This window comes from Ambystoma mexicanum, chromosome 8 (assembly GCF_040938575.1).
Source record: "Ambystoma mexicanum isolate Mex_15411 chromosome 8, UKY_AmexF1_1, whole genome shotgun sequence".
NCBI lineage: Eukaryota > Metazoa > Chordata > Amphibia > Caudata > Ambystomatidae > Ambystoma > Ambystoma mexicanum.
Window position 1 is genome coordinate 283,616,502 of NC_090929.1, and position 19,835 is coordinate 283,636,336.

The 19,835-nt window shown below is 42.4% G+C and overlaps 1 protein-coding gene across 5 annotated transcripts in view; it reads left to right on the top strand.

Moving 5' to 3' along the window:
* Positions 1-19,835, top strand: part of TNC (tenascin C) — a 156,465-nt gene that overhangs the window by 122,961 nt on the left and 13,669 nt on the right. For all 5 annotated transcript variants that reach the window (XM_069609670.1, XM_069609671.1, XM_069609673.1 and 2 more), the window contains 4 exons: positions 2,964-3,083; positions 4,161-4,304; positions 7,506-7,636; positions 8,163-8,295. In XM_069609670.1, the coding sequence (XP_069465771.1) occupies positions 2,964-3,083; positions 4,161-4,304; positions 7,506-7,636; positions 8,163-8,295 (528 nt within the window). The remainder of the gene's footprint in view (positions 1-2,963; positions 3,084-4,160; positions 4,305-7,505; positions 7,637-8,162; positions 8,296-19,835) is intronic.

Sequence of the window (19,835 nt, forward strand, 5' to 3'; positions counted from 1 at the left end):
GGTTGTAGTTATGGAGATTCCTGGGTAGTGCATTAAAGAATGTTACCAATGCCAATTTCATTTGAGAGCAAATACATTTTCCATATGCCCTCAATCGACAGTGGGCCTCATTACGAGGTTGCTGTGGCGGTATTACCGCCAGGTTACCGGCAACCGCTAACACCATTCCGAGTGCTAGTAAGGGATGTTAAACCCCATTCCATGGAGTTCCGCACGACTCCATGGGTGGTTTTGCCGATATTACCAGCACAGGAAATACCGTTGCTGGTAATATCGGCTATTTTTGCTGGTGGAGTGGCTTGGAGTTTGCCGGTGCAGTAAAGTGCCAGTACGCTATTACACCACTGGAAAACTCCTAATGAGGCCCATTAACTGTATCAAACACCCTTATTACCACACTGGCCACTTTCCTACTTAGGGAGGAGAAAAATGCATGTGAAACTGATGTTGTGTGGGAAAATTGCATCAAGATCCATTTTGCAGCCGGGGTGACATGTGTTGCAAGTGTCATTGCACTGGGACAACCACAGTCGTCTTTACACAAAACACTTCAGCTACCAGGTAAGAATAAAGTACTGAAGCATGACCAGCGAACAGAACATAGCTGACGCAAAGGAAAGCAACAATCCTAGACTTTGAACATTTGAGGCGACCAGCACAGGCCAACAGACATCAAAGACACGCGACAATACCCACATCTACCCCCGCCTGTGCCATCATATATCCAGTTGCCTTGAAAAAAGATGAAAAAGGGGTTGAAATAAAATGTACAGTCTGAACATGGCTGTAGTGTGGAAATCTCGGTGCACTGCATTGTGTGCGTGTCACCACACAAACACAAATATCACTTGGACAGAGAAGTAGAAAACTAAAATAGATCAGGGGGAAGAACACACATTATGCAAGGCTAGTTTATAACACCCATCATCTTATGTTGCAAGACAGAAGAAAATTACAGAGTTTGAGGGGCAGGAAGTAGTTTTGGTGGCAAAGTTGACCTCCTGACATTCAAACAAGCACTTAATAGGAAGAAGCTACAGCAATCGATGAAGAACCAGTGTGGCATCTGAAAAGGTCAATGCAGCTCTGAACTGCATGCTTTTTTTTTTTTTAATTATTAAGTTTGGAAAAAGAAACCTGGGAACAGCTTACAACTTTGAATCTGCATAGCCAACTTCCTCAGCAGCAGAGGTCTCCTCCCAGGTCCCACACAGAGAGACCAAGGAGGAGCTCAAAGCGGTGAAGAATGCCCGCTCTCATTCCCCTATGGCAATTTCCCGGACCTTGATCCATGTTATCAAGGGATGGCAACAAAAGCCCATGTACTTGCTCCATTGCAAAGGATTTACATCAAATGCCCAGGTACGTGTCCCACTGGCGAGCGTTGCTACCAAACATCTTTCTACTATCCCCATTAAGTATTGCCATCTAATTTCTAGAAACGTGCATCACTAACAATGATTGACATCGATAGCCTAGGGAATGTTTGCCACTACCAATGAACGCTGCTAAAGTACTTGTCTCATTGCCTCTAATTGCCATTAAATAGGCAAGTACCTGCCCTATCAGAAAGAATTGCAGCAAATCTAAAGAGTTGTTGGCCGGGAGGTTTAGAATTCATCTTAACCTCTGGCATCACCCTTAACACTCTCTCGAACATCGTTCTTTACCTGCCAATCCATTACAGAAAGGGGAAAGATCATATACAAATCAGGCTTAGTGCCACCCCAAAAGCGGAAGTGCAGCCTAAACTGCTTGGTCACAATCACTAATGGGAACCCTGGAGTGGAGGAGACCACAACAGGGAAGGATAGCAGAAGCTTGAAAATCACTAATGGGAACACGGGATTGTCTATCAAATAGAATGAACAAAATAACATGATGATAGAATCAGAGACCCTCCCTGAAAATTTGAGTCAGGAAGAAAAAATGAAGGCTGAGAGTTTCAGTTCTGCACAGAAGGACAGGAAGTCCAGTGGTGTCCAGATGTTCTCATGATCCACCAGGGCTGATGGGTGTGTGGTCCAAAATATCTGGCGAGCCCCTGATTAAGCTTTCACTGACCCTTAACAAAAAGAAAGCCATCAATACTTGAGCCCGGGCACCTCAGACCCACAGACCTACCTGTCTCTGCTAGAGCAAGGATAATAGAAAAATCCAGGGCACTGCTTAGACACCCTACACTATAAACTTTACACTCAGATTCAGAGAAGAGATCAAACATGGCATCAATGAGCGAACATGTGCGCCTAACTGTCACGTGACACTGAAGGAACGATCAGAACGTTCTAACTAGTACAGTATGAAGTCATGCTCTATGCCAGGCCCACCAAATAGCTAACATGCTGCTCTGTCTTTAGTCTTAGAAGAAGTAAGTATACATGCAAATGCACAGCTGTAGATATACTGATGAGATCAGCTGATTCACATGGACAAATATTAAATCACAGGTAAATATTAATATGGGGCCTCGCAGGAAGGGTGATCAACAAGGTGAGATTGTGAGCCATACAAATGGTTCCAAGAAATAATATGGCTAGAGGGGTTTTATGTTCATTCATCAACAGTGGGTTTTTTTTATGGGTGTTTTGGCCAAAGGTTTTGTTCGGAAAAACTCATCGACATTTTTATGTTTTTATTTTTGAGTGCTTCTCCCCCAACTCCTCCTCCTCTGTTAATGTTACACTATTCCGTACCCCCACCCCTTCTTTGCCCTTACTCACAACCCCCTATATTTTTCAATTAGTTTTTTCGAAGAAAACAAATGCAGCAAAACCCCATCGAAAAAAAACACTGTTGATGAATGAACGCCGTTACGGAACAGAACTGTGAGAACTTGGATAATGTTTCAGAAAACTCAGCAGAACTTTTTCAGAAATGTATCAAATGAGAGATCAGAGATTACAGTTCGCATTGACGATGTACCATACGTTTAATAATGACCACATTTTCCCTTTACTCAGAACTGGACAGACCATCGGGGCTGATGGCCATGAACATCACAGAGACTGAAGCCTTGGCCGTCTGGCAACCATCCATTGCATCTGTGGACAGCTACGTCATTTCCTACAGTGCTGATAACGGTACGTCGATGGGACGCGGGTGTTTCTACCTGAGACGTGTGCGGAGCATACAGGTTTTGCTCACTTGTGTCCCTTTGCGTTGTCTGTGCAATGTTTCTCACTCTTAACATGAAGGAAGCTTCTCCAGTGGCTGCGTTCCAATGGTCCTGCTTCCATGTGTATTGCTTCACCCCATCTAATTGAACACTCCTCGCTAGAGAGCTCTGCAAATAACCAGCAAATGATGAGTGGAAGCAACTCTTCCAGATCAGAAGCCGAGTGTAGGTTGGCGGCATGGGATTCATGTGTTCACAGGTGCCACATGCCACAGGAATGGGCAAGGGACTTCAATGGCCTCTTTAGAGTCTTAAGACTAGTCCGAATTCTAGAAATTTGGGCTGCCCCAACTGCTAATAGAGAAGTCAGCAACCTGTAAATTAGGCAAACTCTCGTGCTCGATGATTGCTGCTACACCTGATGGCAAGAAGCATAGAGGTAATACATCTCTTCCCAGTCCTTTTCAGCGTGAGGGAGAACACTTCACAAAGATTGCAAGGGAACATATATTAGCGTGCCTGATATCCCACACTTTTCACCACCATTTACCAGCTTCCAGGTGATCTCCAATTCCATGTATGGTAGCATCACTACTTCACTACTGCGGTTGTGTACAGTCATCATCTCAAAATGATCCATTCAGCTATGAAATACACTGCTTACATGATCTGAGATGCAAGTGAATTATGTGTCAGTGTAAATAAATTAATATTGCCATTTTTAATGAAGATCTCACACCCCAAAGAAGGCCTGGAGAAATATTTTTCAGGGACCTTTTTCCATATTTCATTTGAAGTTTTAAACTGAGCTAGCTCCTTATTGGTCTTTGTTTTACTTAGAAAATCAGCCAAACCCCCTTTGTGTTCTCTGATCTATAAAGTGGGAAATATTGTCCCCAGAACAACTCACCAGTAGAATCTAATCTGAAGGGGGTTCCCAATATTTCAGAGAGTATATAGTATGCTTTGCCACACTGATTGCACAGTTTCAAAAGTCCTGAACAAGTATAACTCTATCATTTGTATATATTTTTCTGTCTAGAGCCAGAAATTACCAAAACCATTTCTGGAAACATTGTGGAAAGTGATATAACTGGTCTACAGCCTTCAACACAATATACATTGACAATCTATGCTGTCCGGGGATCAGAGAAGAGTGGATCCATGACCACCAAATTCACTACAGGTAAGGAGTTGGGGCATTGTCACCTTCTTGGTAAAAAGCCACAATATACCCAACATGTATTCCCATCACCATTTGAATGGTCACCTTCTTGTTAAATAAACACAATATACCTTGCAATTGTTCTCCTCAGTATTTGAATCAGTATATAAGTATATTTTTCTTAGCAGACAGTCTTATTTGTGCTCATAGCTAAGGAAAAGCAACATGAAAGCTTACCCTAATAGGTTTTCCCAAGAACATAATACATAAATGCTGCCCCCCCCACTACCCTCCCTGCGCCCTCCAATAAGGGGGCCTCTAAATCTACAAACACTGATCACAGAGCAGAGCTCTAGGGAACGGAAAAAGAAGATTGCGGCCTCAATTACACAAACTGCCTCATCATGAGTTTGGCGGTAACCCTTAAATGCAGTGGTAACGCTATTATCGCTGTATTTAAGGGTCGACTAAATCACTGGCTTGGTAGGATTTACCCCCAGCTCAGAGCTGGGGGTTGATCCGCCCTGATTTTGCTGATTTGCAGTGCTATTACCATCCATTAATACCGCCAACGGTAGTAGTGCCGAAAATTCCCCATTGGTGAATGGAGGATTCCCGAATGGACCGAAAGGCGAATGGGGAATTACTGTTCCGCCAAACCTGTGATCCGGCGCTAATAGCACCAGGGGTTTTGCGGTAACGCTAATAGCCCCAGCGGTATCAAGGCCCAAAGTCTGAGACTAGCATTCATGTGCTGAAGAACATAAGGGTTGTGAATGAATTAGAAACAGGGACAGGTTTCCTGGCTCATGTTGAACTCTAATATCAAAGTCCTTTTTGGAAAATATTTAGCAATCTGTAAAGGTCTCAGAACAGGAATAGTAATTACTGATGCATATGTCAGCAAGGTAATCTAAATGTATAGAACAGAAAACAGGTAAAGAAGTGTACTGCTACAATTTGCAGCTAACACTAACCAGGGCGCAGTAAGGAGCAGATAACTTCAAAAGTCAAGATTGCAGCACTAGTTACATGGCAGTGTGCTGAGCCTTATCTCGACTAAACAACAGATACATCCATCAGATGGCGAGAGGTACTGGGATCGTCTGGGTGACTGACAGGTGGTGTGCCGTGTCAGCAAAAGCAGCACTTTGCTATCAGCTAAGATTAAAGTAGAAAGGACATTCTGTGTCTGAAAATGCTCTCTATTTAATATTACAAGGCTCCCTCACACAACGTATATTTCAGCAGGCAACATATAGTGTGCTGTTGGTGTGAATGCTTTATTCGTGAACTCGCTCATAGTTCCTTCTCCTGTTTCGCATTATGCAGGCATCGCGCCCATCTCCCATTCTACTTCCCACAGTACCGTTTGCTCACCATCGCAGCAAAAACTGCCGTATAAACATACACCATAATGGATGATTGATTGGTGCTTTGTCCAAGGGGAAAACATTTCTGTGGATTGGTAAAAATCTGTCAAGCTCGCCATTAACAATTGGAAATATATTTTGATGGACTGGACGCACTTGTCCCCCTTCATCACGCTTCCTGCCTGTGCACTTGCATGGCAGTGAATGCAATAGGCCTAGCAAGATCGTGTGTCCCATCCTCCCTTTTAGTCCCCTCCCTAGCTTGGTTATGCATGAAACACTGGGGCATAAGCGCATTTGATGATGACCTATCATCAATCAATCTGAATGCCGCCAAACCTAGTAGGGTAGTTTATTGTTCTGTATGTCCTTTTCCACCTTCTCCCTCCTTCCCTCCGCACTCTTTCTCATGCACTTGTACTATTTGACAAGTCATTAGACCTAGTACAGCAGCCTGTTGATTGTATGCTCATCCCTGCCCCCCACCCCATTTCCTTCCCTCCTGTCCTGCACTTGCACTAGTAGAAGTGCTGCAGGCCTATTATGCTAGTCAATGTATGTGAGATCATTCAGAAAATTCAAGGCCTAAGAATGACTACTGTAGTCCCTTGTTCCCTTCCCTCCTTGAAGCGCTTCAAAGCACTTCACTTGTGTATAAGTGCTTTACAAACAAACAATTACAATTACATATACATCTATTGACATTTAGGATTTCAAACACTTGTACCTCTACAGTGTAGTATGTCCACAATCCGTGTGGATATGGTTCTACTCAAATGTCTGCATAACTGTGTTGACTCATGATGTGGTGCGGTCTTTGTGAGAATCTTGCAAACACATGGGGCGTGTGCCACAAAGACCTAGACGATGGTTGTATATGGGAAGGGGGAAGGGAGAGGTGCCTGTAGGCAATTGTGCCTGGGAAAATGTGCCATGAGTTGACGTATTGGGACTGCAGCTCATACCCTTAGGTACTGCAGTGAGAGGTACTGCACTTGTCACATCACCACTGTGTGGGTAAAACAGTTAGGGCATAGCATGGAGTTGAAGGATACAGTAATGCTGATTTTGCGCAAGTGATAGTGATACTTGGACAAAGCATATACACACAAAATCAAACAGATAAGTGAAAAAGCTTTGTTTAAGGTAATTTATGGTGCTTTACTATGATCAAGCTGTAACCTATGCACCAGAAACCCTTGTCAAAATTAGAAAATATTTTTTTTAGGGTATTGACACCAAACCTACAAAACAGCCCACTGAATTATACAAGGTATGGAAATCAATTCCATTATACCATGTCCATCCACCAGTCACCACTCATGCCTGCCCTGCTCATGAGCTCACATTTGACTTCATAAACAACATTTCTGACAGTATGACATAGGACATCATGAATGACAGCATCGAAATTGACAAATGACACAATCATTATCTTAAGTGACAGAGAGTGCAAATATTGGCAGAAGTATTGTGCAAGGAGGATATCATTGGTAGTATCAAAAAGGCATGTACAAAGGCCTTGTCCAGTTGCGGATCCAGGTGGGGATGTGGATATCAAAAATACATACTTTATTTGTATGTAATTATTCATGTAACTCTAAGAAGTTATACATAGTCTGAATATATGAATTACATGAGAAATGTTATAGCAAATATCAGCTATTGATTTTCAACCTGGACTAAATGATCAGTTCTGAAAATAGTTATGTACAATTCGCCAAGCTCTGTGTCATCACAGAGGGTAATGGCAGCTATATCCTCAAAGCTCCACCCTTTAGGTCCCATATTTAGTTTACTTTTGTGAGTGAACCGCTCTAATGTATGAACATGTGTGTCTTTTTCGTAGCCCTCGATGCTCCTCGAGATCTTGCGGCAAGTGAGATTCAGTCTGAGACAGCCCTGCTGACCTGGAGGCCTCCTCGCTCCATCATCACTGGCTTCATCTTGATGTACGAGTCTGTGGATGGAACCCTCAAGGTAGAGTACCTACGCCCTGGTACACATGCAGGCATGCACACACGCATGGACTTTGCTGTAACACCTAGCTTACCACTTCCACGTAGTCGCGTTGCAATGGCAAAGTAATGAATAGTTAATAGCTACATAAGTTACATCTTTAATCATGTGCAGTTAATCCTATTGAAATCTGTATTGTCCATTTTGTCAATTTCGTACCACATGTCAAAACTGGAGGATTCATGGATTAGATGTGGTTACATGTGTTTACCAAACATTTCTAAATGGTTCCTTCTATGTTAATGCCAACGTCTATCACTTCTATCCCTTGCAACCAAGCAGAATGAATAATTCATACTCCAGTGAATGGGTGCTCTGTGACAGTCAGCGATTCTTATGGCACCCACTAACTATAAGTATTTATTACAAAACAATTATGATTTTGCAAATAAGATATAAGATTAAGCCATCAGATTCATCGAGTAGCAGTCACACCAATCTGCACTTTGGGTGCCCTCTCATCTCTGTCATCCTTTTTAAATGGCAGGAAGTGATCCTGGGACCCGACACCACTTCTTATAACCTGGCAGACCTGAGTGCATCCACCCAGTACACCGTGCGGCTGCTGGCCATGAACGGAGATGTGAGGAGCAAGACCATCCAGACAGTCTTCACCACTAGTGAGTTCACCATTGTGTAACCTGGCAATACAGCACTCACACTCGTCTGACAGGCCTTCACATCACACTTGCAAACAGATCTGCAGGCAAGATGCCCATGTTCTCAATGAAGAGGTGCTCACCAAACCTCACAGCTATGCTCTGTTATACAAGCACTGCCACTCTTCTACACACACGTATTCAAGTACTCATTCAAACAGGCAATAACAAATCACACACCATGTTATGTTTTTTCACCTAAAAAGACACATTGGGCCTCATTACGAGTTTGGAGGTAGCCATGCCATTGGACCCGGTACATCCCCATTCCCATTTGAGCCCCAATAGGGCTCAATGGGAATAGGGATGATGTTAACAACGGGCCAGTTAATGATGGGCCCGTTGTTAGCATCCTGGACTGCTAGCGGGTCCTGCTCTGCATGTCTGGTCTTGCCAGGCGTCCAGAGCGGCACCCGCTGCAGACGTCGGAATGTGGCGGCCCGGAATGAACAGTGCCAGTCCCTTACCGGCACTGTTCATTCCGCGGCCGCCACACTCCTAATGAGGCCCAGTGTCTCTATTTCTTATTCATGTGTTCTTATACCTGTAATCCTTTCAAACTGTTCTTTTCTACAAACACACATACTGACGTGTACAACACACACAAATCTGCTCTCGCACAAACTCTAACTTCTATATATACACACACACACACACACTCTCTCTCTCTCTCTCTCTCTCTCTCTCTCTCCGTCTCTCTCTCTATCTCTCTCTTTCTCTCTCTCTCTACCAATTTGGGCCCTTCTAGTAGAGATGTTGGTCATGACTAGTGCATTTTACGCACTAGTGCAAATATGTATTGCATGTTTTTTGCATGAATGCAACAAAAACTGCATTTGTGCAGTATTTCCATAATATGATCCATGGCTTTCTCATTACCAAGCCTGGGCAAACTTTCCCAAACTTGATCTTGACCGCCATTTCACTAATAAGCACAGAAGCATTGCAGAGTGTGCAAATTATCTATACAGTTATATACACTATGTGGTGTAGCGGTGGGTGAGATCAGCTAGATAGTCTCTTCGGCAAGAAGCCACACTTTAGTTTTGGGTCTGAATGACCAAAGAGAAGGTTCTGCTTTTAAGTCTGAGGTTAGGGAGTTTCAACATTTAGCCGCTAACACTGAGAAGCTGGATCCTGTTTTTAAGTTGTATTTTGGGATGGTGAGTTGGTTGAGGTGGTTGAATCTGGTGGGTCTGCTTGACTGATGTCTGCAACATTTTTCAGTCAAATATTTTTGTGCTGTGTTAGAGAGGCATTTGTGTGTGATGACTAGCAATCATAGAGTGATTCTGTCATGCGCCAGTAGCGAACGTGCCTCCCCCCTAAAGGATGGGATGTGACTGTGACAGGGAATGTTTAGGGCTGTTCTAAGAGCATTGTTCTGAAGAACTTGGAGATTTTTTAAAGTTCTGTGAAGAACAGTAAAGGAATAAGGTGTTACAGTAGACCAGCGTTGAAAGGATTAATGCTCTGGTGAGTGTGATACAGCTATTAGTCGCTAGGAATGGTTTGCAGACGTTTATGAGCTTGTTGGTGTAGGCCATGGTTGAGGCTGTGGTGTTGACTTGTTTTTATAATGATAGAGTGGAGTCTAGATAAACCCCAAGCATTTTGACTTCACTGGAAACTTTTATGGTGTTCCCATCGATGATAAATGCTGAGTAGCGCGTGTCTAATTTGTTTAAACATGCTTGGGAGCCAATGATCAAGAGCTCAGTCTTGTGATCGTTTAAACATAGACTACGAGTAGCCATCCAGGCTTGGATTTCCAGATAGATGTTGTTGATCATCAAGTTGTTGGAAAAACAATACACAATTAAAGTTAAAAATCTTCAGGAAGTGAGAGAAATGTTAGGGGACAGTGAGGGGTTGGATGAGGCTGGGTGGGGGTTAGCCAGAAGAAATGGAGTCCGGTGTATCTGTAAATGTTATCCAAGTATGACAGAACATTAAACTCAGCAGTAGGGTATTTCAGTAGATGTATGCACATACTATAGAGATCTATGTAGAACCAGCCGGTCCCGGGTTTGGATCTGTGTATTAAGAATTCAGTCTTCATCCTTCTGAAGTTGATCAAATCAGTACAGTTGAGGTTGGGATTTGTCAATTGTCAGCCCAGCAGAGTCATGCCTGAGTGTAGGCAGAACCGTACATGCTTCTTATACTAAAGTATGCAAGGGGACTGGGCAGTTGATCATTTGCCCTACAGCACAACCCCCTGAAAATGTGCAGGACACCTTTGTGAATAATTCACCAACATTTCCTAAAGTAATGCAAATAAAAAATGCATCCTCTGCACATTGTTTAATTGCATTGCTGATTGTGAATTCTTTACTGTGTGTTTTTTTTTTCATTTTGCACATTTTGGTAAGCCGCAAACAAAGAGTTAATTTTGGTTTCTATATTAAAGAAAGAGACAGGTGTAAACCATCAGGCACTTAGACAATTTGCTTTCTTTCAGCATCCATGGCAGGAAGATTTCAGAATTTATGAACCATTCAATTAACCTTATTTATGCATGCTCTGTTTCTTTTGACAAACACTGCCAGGAACAGGTCTGACATCTTCAAACCAATGTTTGCAGCAACATTTCTTCAGTAGGAATTGTCATAAACCTAACCCAAATCATCAACCAAATCAAAACCTTAAACATTCTGATAAACCAGAGGCAACAGAATGCAGTGAAAAGTCTGTGGTGCTTGGTTTGACTATTTTTATTTTCCAGTCATTCTATAATCTTATGCTTGTACTCTCTCATACAGGTGGACATCCTGTTATGTTGTATACAGATGCGTGCAGTCTGTCTTATATCCATGTTCTCTAACAGAAACACTCAGACGCATTCTCTGGTTTCCCATGCATACATACACCTGGTCACATCTGTTTTTCTAACCCATATGCATTGGCTTCTTCTCACGGAGCCACATATCCTTTCGTAAAAACCTTGTAACTGACACAGGTGTACATGATTACTGGTGAGCTTGCCCACAAACAATATAAATACAAACGTTCAGTTGGAACTGTGCATTTAACACACGCACGCCAGCACAGATGTTTAAACCTTTATGATCAAATGAACATATTCCCATGCATTCATTGCCTGCCTTTAGAGACATTCTATAATACTCATATGTATGTATGTTTTAGAAAGGGCCTTGCAGTTTATTCCATACCTCTTTTGCATTATTCCAAAGAGATGTCAACAACGTGGCATCACAAACGTGGGAGCACTTTAATTAGGTAACTCTGTTGTGACATTGTGTTCAGTGACTCGTGCTCTTTGTTGGGTTTCACAATCCAAAGACGCCCATCCCATCCCATCTGGCGCATGATGGTCTCAATCCCTTGAGAGATATACATGACCACCTTGCATAGAGTACTATAGAAGTAAGGGACGCTTTTCCTAAGAGACCATGGCAATTACTCACAGAGAGATATACATGACCACCTTGCATAGAGTACTATAGAAGTAAGGGACGCTTTTCCTAACAGACCATGGCAATTACTCACAGAGAGATATACATGACCACCTTGCATAGAGTACTATAGAAGTAAGGGACGCTTTTCCTAAGAGACCATGGCAATTACTCACAGAGAGATATACATGACCACCTTGCATAGAGTACTATAGAAGTAAGGGACGCTTTTCCTAAGAGACCATGGCAATTACCCACAGAGAGATATACATGACCACCTTGCATAGAGTACTATAGAAGTAAGGGACGCTTTTCCTAAGAGACCATGGCAATTGCCCACAGAGAGATATACATGACCATCTTGCATAGAGTACTATAGAAGTAAGGGACGCTTTTCCTAAGAGACCATGGCAATTACTCACAGAGAGATATACATGACCACCTTGCATAGAGTACTATAGAAGTAAGGGACGCTTTTCCTAAGAGACCATGGCAATTACTAAGAGACCATGGCAATTACTCACAGAGAGATATACATGACCACCTTGCATAGAGTACTATAGAAGTAAGGGACACTTTTCCTAAGAGACCATGGCAATTACTCACAGAGAGATATACATGACCACCTTGCATAGAGTACTATAGAAGTAAGGGACGCTTTTCCTAAGAGACCATGGCAATTACTCACAGAGAGATATACATGACCACCTTGCATAGAGTACTATAAAAGTAAGGCACGCTTTTCCTAAGAGACCATGGCAATTACTTACAGAGAGATATACATGACCACCTTGCATAGAGTACTATAGAAGTAAGGGACGCTTTTCCTAAGAGACCATGGCAATTACCCACAGAGAGATATACATGACCACCTTGCATAGAGTACTATAGAAGTAAGGGACGCTTTTCCTAAGAGACCATGGCAATTACCCACAGAGAGATATACATGACCATCTTGCATAGAGTACTATAGAAGTAAGGGACGCTTTTCCTAAGAGACCATGGCAATTACTCACAGAGAGATATACATGACCACCTTGCATAGAGTACTATAGAAGTAAGGGACGCTTTTCCTAAGAGACCATGGCAATTACCCACAGAGAGATATACATGACCACCTTGCATAGAGTACTATAGAAGTAAGGGACGCTTTTCCTAAGAGACCATGGCAATTACCCACAGAGAGATATACATGACCATCTTGCATAGAGTACTATAGAAGTAAGGGACGCTTTTCCTAAGAGACCATGGCAATTACTCACAGAGAGATATACATGACCACCTTGCATAGAGTACTATAGAAGTAAGGGACGCTTTTCCTAAGAGACCATGGCAATTACTTACAGAGAGATATACATGACCACCTTGCATAGAGTACTATAGAAGTAAGGGACGCTTTTCCTAAGAGACCATGGCAATTACTAAGAGACCATGGCAATTACTCACAGAGAGATATACATGACCACCTTGCATAGAGTACTATAGAAGTAAGGGACACTTTTCCTAAGAGACCATGGCAATTACTCACAGAGAGATATACATGACCACCTTGCATAGAGTACTATAGAAGTAAGGGACGCTTTTCCTAAGAGGCCATGGCAATTACTCACAGAGAGATATACATAACCACCTTGCATAGAGTACTATAGAAGTAAGGGACGCTTTTCCTAAGAGATCATGGCAATTACTCACAGAGAGATATACATGACCACCTTGCATAGAGTACTATAGAAGTAAGGGACGCTTTTCCTAAGAGACCATGGCAATTACTCACAGAGAGATATACATGACCACCTTGCATAGAGTACTATAGAAGTAAGGGACGCTTTTCCTAAGAGACCATGGCAATTACTCACAGAGAGATATACATGACCACCTTGCATAGAGTACTATAGAAGTAAGAGACGCTTTTCCTAAGAGACCATGGCAATTACCCACAGAGTGATATACATGACCACCTTGCATAGAGTACTATGAAGTAAGGGACGCTTTTCCTAAGAGACCATGGCAATTACCCACAGAGAGATATACATGACCACCTTGCATAGAGTACTATAGAAGTAAGGGACGCTTTTCCTAAGAGACCATGGCAATTACTCACAGAGAGATATACATGACCACCTTGCATAGAGTACTATAGAAGTAAGGGACGCTTTTCCTAAGAGACCATGGCAATTACCCACAGAGAGATATACATGACCATCTTGCATAGAGTACTATAGAAGTAAGGGACGCTTTTCCTAAGAGACCATGGCAATTACTCACAGAGAGATATACATGACCACCTTGCATAGAGTACTATAGAAGTAAGGGACGCTTTTCCTAAGAGACCATGGCAATTACTTACAGAGAGATATACATGACCACCTTGCATAGAGTACTATAGAAGTAAGGGACGCTTTTCCTAAGAGACCATGGCAATTACTAAGAGACCATGGCAATTACTCACAGAGAGATATACATGACCACCTTGCATAGAGTACTATAGAAGTAAGGGACGCTTTTCCTAAGAGACCATGGCAATTACTCACAGAGAGATATACATGAACACCTTGCATAGAGTAATATAGAAGTAAGGGACGCTTTTCCTAAGAGACCATGGCAATTACTCACAGAGAGATATACATGACCACCTTGCATAGAGTACTATAGAAGTAAGGGACGCTTTTCCTAAGAGGCCATGGCAATTACTCACAGAGAGATATACATGACCACCTTGCATAGAGTACTATAGAAGTAAGAGACGCTTTTCCTAAGAGACCATGGCAATTACCCACAGAGTGATATACATGACCACCTTGCATAGAGTACTATAGAAGTAAGGGACGCTTTTCCTAAGAGACCATGGCAATTACCCACAGAGAGATATACATGACCACCTTGCATAGAGTACTATAGAAGTAAGGGACGCTTTTCCTAAGAGACCATGGCAATTACTCACAGAGAGATATACATGACCACCTTGCATAGAGTACTATAGAAGTAAGGGACGCTTTTCCTAAGAGACCATGGCAATTACCCACAGAGAGATATACATGACCATCTTGCATAGAGTACTATAGAAGTAAGGGACGCTTTTCCTAAGAGACCATGGCAATTACTCACAGAGAGATATACATGACCACCTTGCATAGAGTACTATAGAAGTAAGGGACGCTTTTCCTAAGAGACCATGGCAATTACTTACAGAGAGATATACATGACCACCTTGCATAGAGTACTATAGAAGTAAGGGACGCTTTTCCTAAGAGACCATGGCAATTACTAAGAGACCATGGCAATTACTCACAGAGAGATATACATGACCACCTTGCATAGAGTACTATAGAAGTAAGGGACACTTTTCCTAAGAGACCATGGCAATTACTCACAGAGAGATATACATGACCACCTTGCATAGAGTAATATAGAAGTAAGGGACGCTTTTCCTAAGAGACCATGGCAATTACTCACAGAGAGATATACATGACCACCTTGCATAGAGTACTATAGAAGTAAGGGACGCGTTTCCTAAGAGGCCATGGCAATTACTCACAGAGAGATATACATGACCACCTTGCATAGAGTACTATAGAAGTAAGGGACGCTTTTCCTAAGAGACCATGGCAATTACTCACAGAGAGATATACATGACCACCTTGCATAGAGTACTATAGAAGTAAGGGACGCTTTTCCTAAGAGACCATGGCAATTACTCACAGAGAGATATACATGACCACCTTGCATAGAGTACTATAGAAGTAAGGGACGCTTTTCCTAAGAGACCATGGCAATTACTCACAGAGAGATATACATGACCACCTTGCATAGAGTACTATAGAAGTAAGAGACGCTTTTCCTAAGAGACCATGGCAATTACCCACAGAGTGATATACATGACCACCTTGCATAGAGTACTATAGAAGTAAGGGACGCTTTTCCTAAGAGACCATGGCAATTACCCACAGAGAGATATACATGACCACCTTGCATAGAGTACTATAGAAGTAAGGGACGCTTTTCCTAAGAGACCATGGCAATTACCCACAGAGAGATATACATGACCACCTTGCATAGAGTACTATAGAAGTAAGGGACGCTTTTCCTAAGAGACCATGGCAATTACTCACAGAGAGATATACATGACCACCTTGCATAGAGTACTATAGAAGTAAGGGACGCTTTTCCTAAGAGACCATGGCAATTACTCACAGAGAGATATACATGACCACCTTGCATAGAGTACTATAGAAGTAAGGGACGCTTTTCCTAAGAGACCATGGCAATTACTCACAGAGAGATATACATGACCACCTTGCATAGAGTACTATAGAAGTAAGGGACGCTTTTCCTAAGAGACCATGGCAATTACTCACAGAGAGATATACATGACCACTTTGCATAGAGTACTATAGAAGTAAGGGACGTTTTTCCTAAGAGACCATGGCAATTACTCACAGAGAGATATACATGACCACCTTGCATAGAGTACTATAGAAGTAAGGGACGCTTTTCCTAAGAGACCATGGCAATTACTTGCAGAGAGATATACATGACCACCTTGCATAGAGTACTATAGAAGTAAGGGACGCTTTTCCCAAGAGACCATGGCAATTACTAAGAGACCATGGCAATTACTCACAGAGAGATATACATGACCACCTTGCATAGAGTACTATAGAAGTAAGGGACACTTTTCCTAAGAGACCATGGCAATTACTCACAGAGAGATATACATGACCACCTTGCATAGAGTAATATAGAAGTAAGGGACGCTTTTCCTAAGAGACCATGGCAATTACTCACAGAGAGATATACATGACCACCTTGCATAGAGTACTATAGAAGTAAGGGACGCTTTTCCTAAGAGGCCATGGCAATTACTCACAGAGAGATATACATGACCACCTTGCATAGAGTACTATAGAAGTAAGGGACGCTTTTCCTAAGAGACCATGGCAATTACTCACAGAGAGATATACATGACCACCTTGCATAGAGTACTATAGAAGTAAGGGACGCTTTTCCTAAGAGACCATGGCAATTACTCACAGAGAGATATACATGACCACCTTGCATAGAGTACTATAGAAGTAAGGGACGCTTTTCCTAAGAGACCATGGCAATTACTCACAGAGAGATATACATGACCACCTTGCATAGAGTACTATAGAAGTAAGAGACGCTTTTCCTAAGAGACCATGGCAATTACCCACAGAGTGATATACATGACCACCTTGCATAGAGTACTATAGAAGTAAGGGACGCTTTTCCTAAGAGACCATGGCAATTACCCACAGAGAGATATACATGACCACCTTGCATAGAGTACTATAGAAGTAAGGGACGCTTTTCCTAAGAGACCATGGCAATTACCCACAGAGAGATATACATGACCACCTTGCATAGAGTACTATAGAAGTAAGGGACGCTTTTCCTAAGAGACCATGGCAATTACTCACAGAGAGATATACATGACCACCTTGCATAGAGTACTATAGAAGTAAGGGACGCTTTTCCTAAGAGACCATGGCAATTACTCACAGAGAGATATACATGACCACCTTGCATAGAGTACTATAGAAGTAAGGGACGCTTTTCCTAAGAGACCATGGCAATTACTCACAGAGAGATATACATGACCACCTTGCATAGAGTACTATAGAAGTAAGGGACGCTTTTCCTAAGAGACCATGGCAATTACTCACAGAGAGATATACATGACCACTTTGCATAGAGTACTATAGAAGTAAGGGACGTTTTTCCTAAGAGACCATGGCAATTACTCACAGAGAGATATACATGACCACCTTGCATAGAGTACTATAGAAGTAAGGGACGCTTTTCCCAAGAGACCATGGCAATTACTCACAGAGAGATATACATGACCACCTTGCATAGAGTACTATAGAAGTAAGGGACGCTTTTCCTAAGAGACCATGGCAATTACTCACAGAGAGATATACATGACCACCTTGCATAGAGTACTATAGAAGTAAACAGATTGTATCAGTTGCCCTATTCCTGCTGCATTGGCACACAGCAGTAAAAGCAGGCAACATGTCCTTTACGTTTAAATGTTACTCTCTGTTTTGTTGGCAATTTAAATGCTGCCTTTAAATTACGCTTTGCAGATGGCATTTACAATGGATTCCTATGGACTCTGTCTACTTTTGCGAGGTGCTTAATTAAATGCAAGTGGATTCCATAGGAACCAATTTCCAATTTGACCCCTGCATGAAAATCTCATGCAATCGTAAAACAAGGTGCTTTTGCTTGCGATGTTGGCACGAAGAGGGGGGAATTTAGTCTGATCCTGTTTCCCACTTCACCTGCAAAAGTTGCTTAAAATGACACAGTGGTAAAACAAGTACAAAGAGTGGTGTAATCCTTGTTTGCCTAATATCCACACATATTTTATTTCAACGCACATCAGAAAATGAGCAAGTGTGTATTGTATAAACTGCAATGTGAAGCAGGAGGAAAGAATACTTTTTTTAGTTGACATAGTCCGGGGAGGTTGTGCTGTAAGCATGTTTTTGGAATAAGGAAATACGCAATCTATCCTATGAAAGCAAGGTTCAGGGAGTAGCATGCCCCACTGTAGGCACTGTAGGTTGCATAAGTGTTCCAAGCACCTCCTAAGTGCCTCCTGGTGTCCAGTCATAATTTCAAAAACATAATTTCGAAAGTCAAAAAAGTCGAATCAAAAATGTCGAAAAAAAAAATGTCGAATTGTTTTTTTTTTCGATATTTTTTTTGGGCTCTAGTTTCTGTGAAAAAAATAGGTAAAAATAAAAAAAAAGGGGGGTTGGGGGGGAACCCCCCCATTTCGAAAAAAAAACATCATTAAAAAAAAATTCGACATTTTTTTTTTCGACGTTTTTTTTTCGACTTTTTGACTTTCGAATATTTTGTATTCGAAATTATGTCTATGAACCGTGCCTCCTGCATCCTTTACTTGAACATAGCAGGCCCTCTAACCCAAAGGTAGTACATGACCTGCCTGCAGCAGGTGAAAAGGCCCGCTAATGCTTTTCCACCAAAGGTATACCAAATGGGGTGTTCTAGTGAAAGTAGGCATGCTGCATTTGGGCATGTGCAATGGTACCACAATACCAACAACTGCCCACTCTTCTGCGAATTTAGCTCACACTAGCATGCTTACTGGTGTTCTTGTGATCAACAATGAACTGGAGATCCAGGAGTGTTGGCTTCCTAAAGCCACTGAACGTAGCCAGAAAACTGCCCCTCACTAAAACAATGTTTCACCACACCTACACTATGGTATCTGTGCAAGGCCTTTCACTGAACAGTCAGGCACCCTGCTCAAAGAGTACACCACCTTCACACTCTCCGTAAACATTGGCGCACATGGCAATTAGGCAATGTAAATTGCTTAACAATGTACTCAGAAACAGGTCAGCAACCATAATTAAGAAATGAAACCAAGCATGGTGCTGGAGTTGTGGACTCTGCACTGTGTGCAAGGGACACACTCTCATCGGCAGGGTTACATGTGATCAGGTGAACACCTGCATCAGACACATGACCGCAGAGCTGCGTGTGCCGTTTAGGTGTAGCGTTTGCCTTTGCTATCGGTCGCATGAATACTTTTGTGTCTGAGTGACACACACTTCATAGGTGATAGAGTGCACCCGCCACACATTGCCTTCACATGCAGTATTTATGTTGGGCTGTGAGCCGCTAGAGCGGCGCCAGGTGTCACGGAGGGAGTGGAATTTCCTCGGATCACTTACATTGGCAGGCAGTCAGACAGGCAACGTCTCGAGTTGCAAATAGCACACATTACGTTGTTAAACTCGTTCCCTCCCCATGCACAGTGACATGTCTAGGTCATTCAATTCGCTGTGCTTTAAAAACAAATAAAAAAACGTCTATATTTCAGCGGTCCAAGATCGCTGATGGTATTTTCTTTTGCAAGCAACTAGTCGCCTAAATGTTTAAGCGCCCCCATTATGAGAGCCACACCGTACGTCTGGGCTCAGGGAAATGCTTAGCATTTATTTTACAAGTGACAGGAGTCTATCTGTCAGTCTGCTTCTCGGTCTGCCTGCCTGCCTGTCTATCTTGTTTAATTAC